This window comes from Camelina sativa, chromosome 13 (genome assembly GCF_000633955.1).
Source record: "Camelina sativa cultivar DH55 chromosome 13, Cs, whole genome shotgun sequence".
Classification (NCBI taxonomy): domain Eukaryota; kingdom Viridiplantae; phylum Streptophyta; class Magnoliopsida; order Brassicales; family Brassicaceae; genus Camelina; species Camelina sativa.
Genome location: NC_025697.1, coordinates 21,518,779 through 21,529,943, shown reverse-complemented (window position 1 = coordinate 21,529,943; position 11,165 = coordinate 21,518,779). Strand labels below are relative to the sequence as shown.

Below are 11,165 nucleotides of genomic sequence, written 5' to 3'. Positions count from 1 at the left end.
TGATGACATCGTATCTCATCCCAGAGAATCCTCCTCTCCTCTGAAGAATTTAACGCATAGACAAAGGAGCAAAAGAACTCCTCTGTTCTACCCTCCAACTGAACCGAACATGTAATCACTTGACCACTCTTGAAAACAGGAGTAAGCCTCACAGTATCTCGCCAAACCACCCATATACGACCCAAAGGATGCGACTCATAATTACACAAAGAAGACCAACCTTTAAAAACAGAGGAAACTATCCTGGCTGCACGACTTTCCTTGACTCGCGTCTCGAGTAGGCAACCAAACTGCAGAGAACTACTATTTACCCAACTACTAATTATGGAATGTTTAGAAGTTTTGTTTTGACCACGAACATTCCAGAAGAAACTTGACATATTAAAGGTTGCGATTGGGACCCTTCTTTGTCATAGCAGACGGGATCCGTGAGGTAAGATTCTTAGGGTCTGGGATGACCTTATGCTGAGTCTTTGAGGCACGTGGAAGGGATTGACGTATACTTTGAGAGTCCGCAATCACCACCGTATCAGAAACCGCAAACTTATCCAAATCCTTGGGCACAATTTCACTTGCTTCCTCTCCCTCCTCGACTTCCCCGGTTTCTTCCTCCATTAGAACCAAAAAACGAGAAGGAGAGACAAGACTATCAGTCTCCTCCTATGCAAGCACACGGGAACGACTTGTGTTAGCTGGAGAGACTTCTTGCCAACCAGCCTCTGTGAATACTTGATCCTGTGACATAGAGACCACGGCAGCAGGGCTCTGTATCTGCAAGAGTGGATCAGGGACAGCCCGTGATTCTTCTGTAGCAACCTGTTTTTCAACTGGTGGAACAACCCTTGCGGGAGCGAAATCTGAACTAAGAACTGGCGGCATTGAAGAAGAATTCTCTGCTGCAGCTTTCTGTTGTAAGCAAACGTCAGCCAAATGACCCCATTTAGAACAAATTGCACATCGAGGTGGCAACCATGGATATTTGTATTCAACCACTGCATCTAAACCTTTAGCTGATATAAACCGGAACGACGTAGGCAGATCCTTTGTCAAATCAACCTCCACAAACACCTTAGCTACTTCAAAACTTTTACATAACTCTGTTTCCAGATGTAAACGCTTAGGCACCCCCACCGGACTTGAGAGAAAACTAAGACCCTCCCATGAAAACATCTTGTGCGGGACATTTTTCAAAGTCACCCACATAGGCAAAGTCTTAATTTCAGGTTGAGCATCCTTAATTACCGGAGACCATTTAGAGACTAGCATAGGCATATTAGCAATGTTCCACATCCCACGACGAAGAACCCGAGAACGTACCGTGCTATCCCTAATTCTGAACTTGATCGTATTGGCGTTAACCTCATAGGCATCAATCTTGACTGTTTTATCTCCTAGGGGCCAAATTTTATTTACAATGACGTGAACTTTGGCAACGTGAGGAGCTGTAGAGGGAAATCTACCAATAATCAGATCGTCCCACAGAGGGATAGAGGCATCAAGAATCGCATCAGGAACTTGGACAACATGGTCCCCATCAACAACAGAAACACTGAAATCATGCTGGTGCAAACTTGGTCGATTAGTAACGATGGCAGAGTACGAAGGCTTTGGAGAAGATGGTGAAGAGGTCTGAGAAGGAGGAAGAATCAGCTCCTCCGGAGCCGACATCACAAAAGGAACGGCGGCTGGAGCCACCGAGAACGTTTGAGTAGGGCTTACGCAAGGAAATCCTAAATCGCCTTTGGAATCGTCTGTCCACGTCAGCTTTTTAGTCTCTCAATCTCCCCCAATTTTATTGTTTTCTTCAAGAAGAAAGTTGCAATTCTTGTTTAGAGATTTTAGGTTGCGAGGTCTAGGGTTAGAAATGGTCGTGAAAATTACTATTCCTTGTGAGAATTGGGGAAATTATTCTGTGAGGTTTGATTTTAAAGTCGTTCTGTGAGGTTTATGCGAGTCCTAGGGTTAGAAATGGTCCTTGTGAGAATTGGGGTAATTGGAGGATCTTGTGTCTCACTCTTATGATTGTCTCAACACAATTATATGCAGGTCGAGTAATCTGAGAAGCCTGAGACTTAAAAGGTGCTCTTATATAACAGACGATGGATTTGTGGAAGCAGTTGTGAAGCTTCCACTGCTTGAAGACCTCGAGGTGTCATACGGCTCATTGCTAGGAGAGTCTCTGAAAGTTATAGGCTAGTCTTGCCCGAATATGAAGACATTGAAGCTAAACAGGCATCCTCAAAAAGAGAATGACGATGACGCTCTAGCGATCGCTGAAACAATGCCTGGACTTCTCCATCTCCAGATGTTTGGGAACGGGTTATCAGACACCGGGTTAAACGCCATTCTTGAAAATTGTCCAAACCTGGAGCATCTTGATTTACGCAGGTGTTTCAATGTTAACCTTGTTGGTGATCTGCAGAAACGGTGTTGTGAGAGGGTCAAAGTTGTGAGACACCCTAATGATTCGACTCATGATTACCCATTTGATGCTTCGTTTATTGACATGGGTTCATCGGATAATGAATATCCTTATGGCTTCTCTGATATTGATCTGATGTCGGATCATGAGTATGACGATTTCTATGACCTCTCTGGTGCTAGTGACCATTCTGAAGATGACCCGTTTGATTACTACGATGACATGCTTTTCTAGATGCACCAGATTCAAGCAGGCGAAATCTTTTCAAACTCGTTTATGACTTCTTTTTAAGTATGCTCATAGATTTGTCCTTGTGGTATGTAACCTTTAGTAGTGATGTCTTTTTCTGTTCGTCTTTGTAAGACTTCTAAACTCGAGGAAAGTTTCAAAGATGGTGATTTGATCATCTTCCTTAGTCTAAAATTTTTGAGTTTATTCGGCAATATTGNCATTAGAACCGAAAAACGAGAAGGAGAGACAAGACTATCAGTCTCCTCCTATGCAAGCACACGGGAACGACTTGTGTTAGCTGGAGAGACTTCTTGCCAACCAGCCTCTGTGAATACTTGATCCTGTGACATAGAGACCACGGCAGCAGGGCTCTGTATCTGCAAGAGTGGATCAGGGACAGCCCGTGATTCTTCTGTAGCAACCTGCTTTTCAACTGGTGGAACAACCCTTGCGGGAGCGAAATCTGAACTAAGAACTGGCGGCATTGAAGAAGAATTCTCTGCTGCAGCTTTCTGTTGTAAGCAAACGTCAGCCAAATGACCCCATTTAGAACAAATTGCACATCGAGGTGGCAACCATGGATATTTGTATTCAACCACTGCATCTAAACCTTTAGCTGATATAAACCGGAACGACGTAGGCANTCAAAACTAAAATATCTAATCAAACTGTTTCCTCTCAGTAAACAATCATAAACACTCTCTAATAAAAACATGGATCATCTCTTTGATCTTTAATGCCTCGTGTAGAACATNTACTTCAAAACTTTTACATAACTCTGTTTCCAGATGTAAACGCTTAGGCACCCCCACCGGACTTGAGAGAAAACTAAGACCCTCCCATGAAAACATCTTGTGCGGGACATTTTTCAAAGTCACCCACATAGGCAAAGTCTTAATTTCAGGTTGAGCATCCTTAATTACCGGAGACCATTTAGAGACTAGCATAGGCATATTAGCAATGTTCCACATCCCACGACGAAGAACCCGAGAACGTACCGTGCTATCCCTAATTCTGAACTTGATCGTATTGGCGTTAACCTCATAGGCATCAATCTTGACTGTTTTATCTCCTAGGGGCCAAATTTTATTTACAATGACGTGAACTTTGGCAACGTGAGGAGCTGTAGAGGGAAATCTACCAATAATCAGATCGTCCCACAGAGGGATAGAGGCATCAAGAATCGCATCAGGAACTTGGACAACATGGTCCCCATCAACAACAGAAACACTGAAATCATGCTGGTGCAAACTTGGTCGATTAGTAACGATGGCAGAGTACGAAGGCTTTGGAGAAGATGGTGAAGAGGTCTGAGAAGGAGGAAGAATCAGCTCCTCCGGAGCCGACATCACAAAAGGAACGGCGGCTGGAGCCACCGAGAACGTTTGAGTAGGGCTTACGCAAGGAAATCCTAAATCGCCTTTGGAATCGTCTGTCCACGTCAGCTTTTTAGTCTCTCAATCTCCCCCAATTTTATTGTTTTCTTCAAGAAGAAAGTTGCAATTCTTGTTTAGAGATTTTAGGTTGCGAGGTCTAGGGTTAGAAATGGTCGTGAAAATTACTATTCCTTGTGAGAATTGGGGAAATTATTCTGTGAGGTTTGATTTTAAAGTCGTTCTGTGAGGTTTATGCGAGTCCTAGGGTTAGAAATGGTCCTTGTGAGAATTGGGGTAATTGGAGGATCTTGTGTCTCACTCTTATGATTGTCTCAACACAATTATATGCAGGTCGAGTAATCTGAGAAGCCTGAGACTTAAAAGGTGCTCTTATATAACAGACGATGGATTTGTGGAAGCAGTTGTGAAGCTTCCACTGCTTGAAGACCTCGAGGTGTCATACGGCTCATTGCTAGGAGAGTCTCTGAAAGTTATAGGCTAGTCTTGCCCGAATATGAAGACATTGAAGCTAAACAGGCATCCTCAAAAAGAGAATGACGATGACGCTCTAGCGATCGCTGAAACAATGCCTGGACTTCTCCATCTCCAGATGTTTGGGAACGGGTTATCAGACACCGGGTTAAACGCCATTCTTGAAAATTGTCCAAACCTGGAGCATCTTGATTTACGCAGGTGTTTCAATGTTAACCTTGTTGGTGATCTGCAGAAACGGTGTTGTGAGAGGGTCAAAGTTGTGAGACACCCTAATGATTCGACTCATGATTACCCATTTGATGCTTCGTTTATTGACATGGGTTCATCGGATAATGAATATCCTTATGGCTTCTCTGATATTGATCTGATGTCGGATCATGAGTATGACGATTTCTATGACCTCTCTGGTGCTAGTGACCATTCTGAAGATGACCCGTTTGATTACTACGATGACATGCTTTTCTAGATGCACCAGATTCAAGCAGGCGAAATCTTTTCAAACTCGTTTATGACTTCTTTTTAAGTATGCTCATAGATTTGTCCTTGTGGTATGTAACCTTTAGTAGTGATGTCTTTTTCTGTTCGTCTTTGTAAGACTTCTAAACTCGAGGAAAGTTTCAAAGATGGTGATTTGATCATCTTCCTTAGTCTAAAATTTTTGAGTTTATTCGGCAATATTGAAAGAAAGCAAGCCTTGTGTTTTGCTTAAAGCTTGTTCTGTTTAAAACTCAGACAACAACAAGAAATGCCAAAAGATCAAAACTAAAATATCTAATCAAACTGTTTCCTCTCAGTAAACAATCATAAACACTCTCTAATAAAAACATGGATCATCTCTTTGATCTTTAATGCCTCGTGTAGAACATTCTCTGCGAAGACTAATGAGGTTTTGGAACAAATCCATCAACTGCGAAATTTCTTGTGGCTGACGGAATGGCCAAACGGACACCATCTAGCTCTGGGCTTGCAATGACTTGGCATCCGAGTCGTGACCTGAAACATTTTTCAGGGAACATATGATACTTTCGTATCAATGTAAACAAGATCAAACTACTATTCTTTTCTTAAGTAAGAAACTTACGTTTCTGTAAGCCCAAAAGCAAGATCAAGCATATCATTCTCTTCATCTGTTGGTCCTTCAAGTTTGTTGTAATATTCTGTATCCTGTAAATACAATTACTTAATCAGCAAAATCCTGGTTTCAGGAACAACAAAGGATTATCTATTTAACTATGGAGGAGATTTGTGTACCATCACGATCACGTGACACGTTGAACACGCTAGAGAAGCCTCACAAGCCCCTGGAGATGAATTAAAAGCAATTTGTGACCAATTTGATAAAGGGATCAATCTTACAAACATTTAAACCTATTCTTAGTTATAAGAAGAAGCAATGGAAAAATAAGAAGTCTGTACCTTCGAGGTCTATATCATTTTCATGGGCAGCTTCGAGCACTGACATTCCAATAGGGACTCTAACAGGAATTTCCTCTCCATCTTTATCGACAAAGATAATGGTTATCCTTTAAAAAACAAGATTTTGAGGACTATCAGGCTCATATATTGTGCTTCAATCCTAAAGGAATACATTCTCTATGTGCACATTTCTATATTGAAGAATTGAGAATATGCTGACATAATTTTCCGGCATCTTTTAAACTTACTTTTCAGTTTCTTCATCACCCTCCCCAGAAGAAGTGGCTGAAGCAGTATAAAACCTATGGTTCTTCAAGAGGAATGCTTCTTGCGAAATCCTAGTTTGTACCATTGGCTATTCAAAAGAAGAAATTGGAAAGATTCAACATCAACATGGAAATTAAAACAGAAACCTTATGAATGACAAAACCCAGATTTGTTGTAAATTCAAACACATAACAACCATACATAAACCACCCAATTTCTCAACCATGAAATCTTAAGCATTTAGGCCTTTGAGACAAAACCAAACACAGGACTCTTTCTATTGATTCCTGAATCAACTCTCATTCAGCATAGTATGAATACATGTATATAACTGGACGCATTAGAATCGTCACTAAATGATTCCTCTAACACCAAACAAGGATAGAAAAGCTGCCTTTCGTTCTTCTGAAATCATTTATGACATTCTTGAAGACTTATTACTAACACAAGCTTCTACCTAGCCAGATAATATAGTGATTTCTAACAAAGAACGCTATTCTAAGTTTTAATCAGTGTCTATACATCAAGTAACACAAATCATGTCTGCAAATGCAAAGTGTAACCGAGTATAAGAAATCGAGAACAAGCTCAAACTAACCAAAGACGGCAAGTAGTGGCCATACGACCGTTGTAGATTCCTTCTCCCATATGTTGATTTATATCCCCCTGCCAAAACAAGAAATATACAGAGCAGCAAAATCTTAAGGCAGCATTGTATGAAGGACTCGAATAAGCATACGCATTTTGAAATCCAAGTGAGATTATAAACTTCATATAGCAAACGCATCAAAGAGCATCAAGTTGAAGTAGATAATACCTCTTGCGAGCTGTTTAACAATGGCAGACCCGAATCTTGAGATCCTATGACCAAACATCGTTCACTGCCGCCTTTGAGAATTAGCTGAAACCTCGAAAGAGCTGAAATTTAAACCTAATTTTGAGTGCGACCCAAAAATGAGGCAACCCCAGAATGTAATAAAGCTGAAAAAAGTACCAAACGCACCAATCTAACTATCTTGAGATTACAATTTATGCCAAAAAATCCAAACTTGGGCCGCAAACGAAAAAGTCGTTCACTTTTGGAAGATCCCAAACGAAGAAGAGATCAATCTTAAGCTTGAAGTTGAAAAAGAGAGGGCTTTGTTTTATACTAAGAACGGCTGCTATCCCAATCGGCCAGCGGGTTGAATTAGGAGGTGAGGCTCCGGCAAAGACAGACCTCAGGAATCTCAAATGTTCTTCATCATTTGAAGATCTTAAACCCTTTAAATTTTCTTCTTTGTATTTATTGTATTTTTCAATTTGGATAATTTCTTAATCCGAACCGGATCGTACCGGTCTGACCCAAACAACTAATGCAACATTCATGTAAGATCGTCACAAATTTGATAAACGAGAAAACCAATCAAAACAATTTGCCTCTCAATTCTTTGCAAGAAGAAAAGACAATCACAAAGACAAAAACAGTCTACAAGAGACACATCAAAGTTCCAACATCGTAATCTAAACCATTGCACAACAACAAGAGATAATCTTATTATTGATGTCATAATAAAAAGAAATATTGTCTAGTCTTCAAATAGCCCCAAGAAGCTAGCAAGTCTCCTTACTTCTTTGAGAACTCTCAGGTTCCATCGTAACTAGTAATAACACTTCTGCTTCGACCAAAAAGCTCAAGCAACTTCATCCAAATTCTCATTCCGAAGCTCCTCTTCCGCTTTCTTAAAAACCTCATCCCAACCACTACCAGAACTCACATCAAGATAATCATAAGGAACAGCAGTTTTCAAACCAGGAAGCACGCAGCGACGGCTCTCAACAATCCTCAGTTCAAATTCATCATCACATTCTCCATGAACCTTGTCAAGTTCTTCCCATGTATACATCAACGGCAAAGTAGAACCACACCAAGTATTGAAATCAATTAGCTTAACCCTTCTCTCCTTTGTCACATAAACATCAAAAGTGTAATTCTCTGATTCAAACTCCAACCTAATCTTATCATCAAAGAACTCTTCAATCAACCCCTTGAGCAAATCCTTCTCACTGAGAAGAATAGGGTAAAACGTAGTTACCTCACGCTGGGAAATCCCAACAAGCTCGTTTGATTTCACAAAGCATCTAAACTCCATCTCAGGCTTCAAAGAAGGGTACCATTTTCTCAACGCAAGGTAGAAACTTTCTGGCCTCGAAGAGACTTTGTCACTACACGAATCATAAGCATTGCAGAGATCATGAACCAACGAATCTGAAGAACGAAACAAGAGAGCAATTTCATTGAAACAAGTACAGCTAAGATTCTGCGATGGGCTAATCCAAGCTGCATCCTTTGGTGCACTCCAATTCAGCTTCGGTAAAACAGTACCGCCTAGGGTTTCGATTGATTCCATGATCTCGATTTCGAGTTCTGGGAAAGATTGGGGATTCGAAGATGTATCTGCTTCGTCATCTGAACCTTCGGAGACTTGGAAATCGTCTTCTTCTTCGAAATTGTGGACTCTATTGGGCATTGCGTCTTCGTTAGTTACGGAATCAGGGAGAAGAAACGGACCAGAATCGTCGGTGAGGTAGCTGATGAACGACTCTGGAAGCATGTGAAATCTGGTTCTAATGGTTATGGATCTGAATTTTGGATACCAGTTCTGAATCTGGCATCGATTTACTTCTGCTTCCTTCATCGCGCGACTGTGAATGACACAAATTTTTCCTTACGCCGGCGTTGATGGAGAGGTTTTAGGGGTTTTTTTTTGGCAATGAGCGTGATATAGACGGATAAGGGTTTTTTCAAACTTTTATGGGCCGTAAGTATTGAGAAAGCCCATATTACTCTTGAATTATAATTTTTTTTTTTGTTATTAGAGAGAAATACATGCAAATTTTTTTTCCACATATAATTTTCTAGTTGTAATAGTGAGTTGATTAGTTTTTGGGTAAAATATTTTAATTATTCCAGTTATACAGATTTTTTTTTTTTTAATTTGATTTATGAACACCATACCACACAGTAGACCGTTTAGCTCTATTCGTTTATTTAGATATCTATTTTTTTTAGGAATTTATTAGAAATAGTCCTTTTTGTTCTAAATTTAGATTCTAATAAATATAATATATGTTTGTTTGGAAACTTACCACAATATGATTTTTATTATCCAAATTTTTAAATGATACAATATGTATTACTAAACCACATAGTAAGATCATTTTAAAAAATTTAGACTTAGAGGGTGTATTCAACTTGACATTTTAATATTTCTAACTTTTTCAATTTTAAGCAACCATTTGAAACCTAAGTGATTTTGTGTAAAATTAACATATCCTATGTTATTCAATCATAGATTTTACATAGTCTATTAAAATCTACTGTTATTGAACTGATTATTTAAAAATTTACTTTAAAATTTAATGTTATTGAACTAATTATTTAAAAATCTATTTTGAACTAATTATTTAAAAATCTACTTTAAAATTCAATGTTATTGAACTAATTATTTAAAATTTTATTTTAAAATCTTCTATTATTCAAAACAGTTTGTGGATTTGGATTCTAATAATTTTTAGGGATTTGATAGAATTTGTTTAGTTAAAAATACAGAAATCCAAATGTCATGGATTTAGGTGAGATTTGAAAGAAATTTACAATAAATCATATCAACGTTCCTAAAATCATAAAATCATTTAAAATCTCATGAAAACTAAAACCACTTGGAATATTAGATTGAATACAACCCCATTAGACTGATAAGAGTAGTTATTTTGGGAACTTTAGAGTTATGACTACTTGAACAGATGAAAATTAATAATTGTCTTGATTTTTTTATTAAATATACGAGTTTTTAAATTTTATTACAAAATATTAAAATCATTGAAGTGATACAATTTAATCTAATACAAGTCATACATGTTAATCTAATTAAAAAATGTTTTTAATATCAAACTTGTAGTTTGGACTTGGGTGATTAAATAGTGTTCAAAATTAGAAGACAATAATAGTAAATTATTGTCACTAGTGCAAAGTGTGTCCATGTAATGCAATATATGGAAGGAATCACTTATTTGTTGTCATTTTAGATATGTATCAGGCTGGCTTGGACCAAGGGTTGCAGCTAGACATTGGCTATAGTCACTAGGTCTCCTCAAGTGCGTTGGGTTTCCCTGGGAAAAAAAAAAAAACATATAGAACCAAAATATCTGAGTGTACCATATACATAATCCCATCCAACGCTAATGCCATCCAACGCTAATCCCATCCAACGTCATTCCATTACTTGCCTCTTCCACAGTTTGCATCTCCAGATAAGCATACTTCTTCTCGTATAAGGTAGACACTAGTAACAGCATTACCTGTGAGTAAACAAACTAAGAAAAAAAAACTGTTGGAATTATCAACAGTCATACTCTATAATAGAGTCAACACCATAGTTAAAATACTTGGACCAGCTGTCTTTATACAAACTTTATATAGAGAATTGTTAAACCAATCAGCCAAAACCTACAATAATTTATTTCTATGAGTAATGTACCAAAGCCCATAATTGTTAAACCAATCAGTACAATTATTTTCTAAACTTATATTGATTAATGTACCAAAGCCCGTAATTTATTAATAAATAGTTTGTACATGGTATGTGCAATACGTAATTTGGAAGTTATATATAGAAAATAAACTCTATTTTTGGTAAGATACTCTACAATTCATATACTTTTATCAATTTTGCAAATATAAAATATAAGATGCTTAGTGTATGCGTACAACATGTTCTTAGATGAAAATTATATAATATATATATTAGTTGTCTTTCCACAAATTTTACACAGACATGTGCTAACCAAGACTGCAATGGATTTAGGTAAATCAATGTTAGTATCAAATGGCAGAAATATACCCTTCCTCGGGCTGGATCGGTTTGTTCTAACCTTTTAATTTTCTTAAATTTAAGTCTTTCAGTGAACTATTCTAT

General features: G+C 38.2%; 4 protein-coding genes across 6 annotated transcripts; 2 read left to right on the top strand and 2 right to left on the bottom strand.

Moving 5' to 3' along the window:
• Window positions 1,431-2,828, top strand: LOC109125206 (F-box protein SKIP19-like). Its single transcript, XM_019234722.1, has one exon. The coding sequence runs from the start codon at window positions 2,210-2,212 to the stop codon at window positions 2,654-2,656; it is 447 nt and encodes a 148-aa protein (XP_019090267.1). The 5' UTR covers window positions 1,431-2,209; the 3' UTR covers window positions 2,657-2,828.
• Window positions 3,304-7,446, bottom strand: LOC104737400 (adrenodoxin-like protein 1, mitochondrial). 3 transcript variants are annotated; one of them, XM_019234653.1, is made up of 9 exons: window positions 7,211-7,446; window positions 7,025-7,125; window positions 6,806-6,873; window positions 6,189-6,295; window positions 5,941-6,047; window positions 5,776-5,825; window positions 5,606-5,688; window positions 5,377-5,517; window positions 3,304-3,393 (listed from the first exon to the last, which is right to left on the bottom strand). In XM_019234653.1, the coding sequence occupies exons 2-8, from the start codon at window positions 7,080-7,082 to the stop codon at window positions 5,403-5,405; spliced, it is 588 nt and encodes a 195-aa protein (XP_019090198.1). In that variant the 5' UTR covers window positions 7,083-7,125; window positions 7,211-7,446; the 3' UTR covers window positions 3,304-3,393; window positions 5,377-5,402. The 3 variants fall into 3 exon arrangements, with proteins under 3 accessions (XP_019090198.1, XP_010455872.1, XP_010455873.1); XM_010457570.2 differs by lacking the exon at window positions 3,304-3,393 and having other exon boundaries at window positions 5,202-5,517; XM_010457571.2 differs by lacking the exon at window positions 3,304-3,393 and having other exon boundaries at window positions 5,202-5,517; window positions 7,025-7,108.
• Window positions 3,765-5,162, top strand: LOC104738462 (F-box protein SKIP19-like). The gene has a single exon (XM_019234654.1). It carries the CDS (start codon window positions 4,544-4,546, stop codon window positions 4,988-4,990), a length of 447 nt encoding a protein of 148 aa, XP_019090199.1. The 5' UTR covers window positions 3,765-4,543; the 3' UTR covers window positions 4,991-5,162.
• Window positions 7,571-8,947, bottom strand: LOC104737399 (cell division cycle protein 123 homolog). The gene has a single exon (XM_010457569.2). It carries the CDS (start codon window positions 8,883-8,885, stop codon window positions 7,881-7,883), a length of 1,005 nt encoding a protein of 334 aa, XP_010455871.1. The 5' UTR covers window positions 8,886-8,947; the 3' UTR covers window positions 7,571-7,880.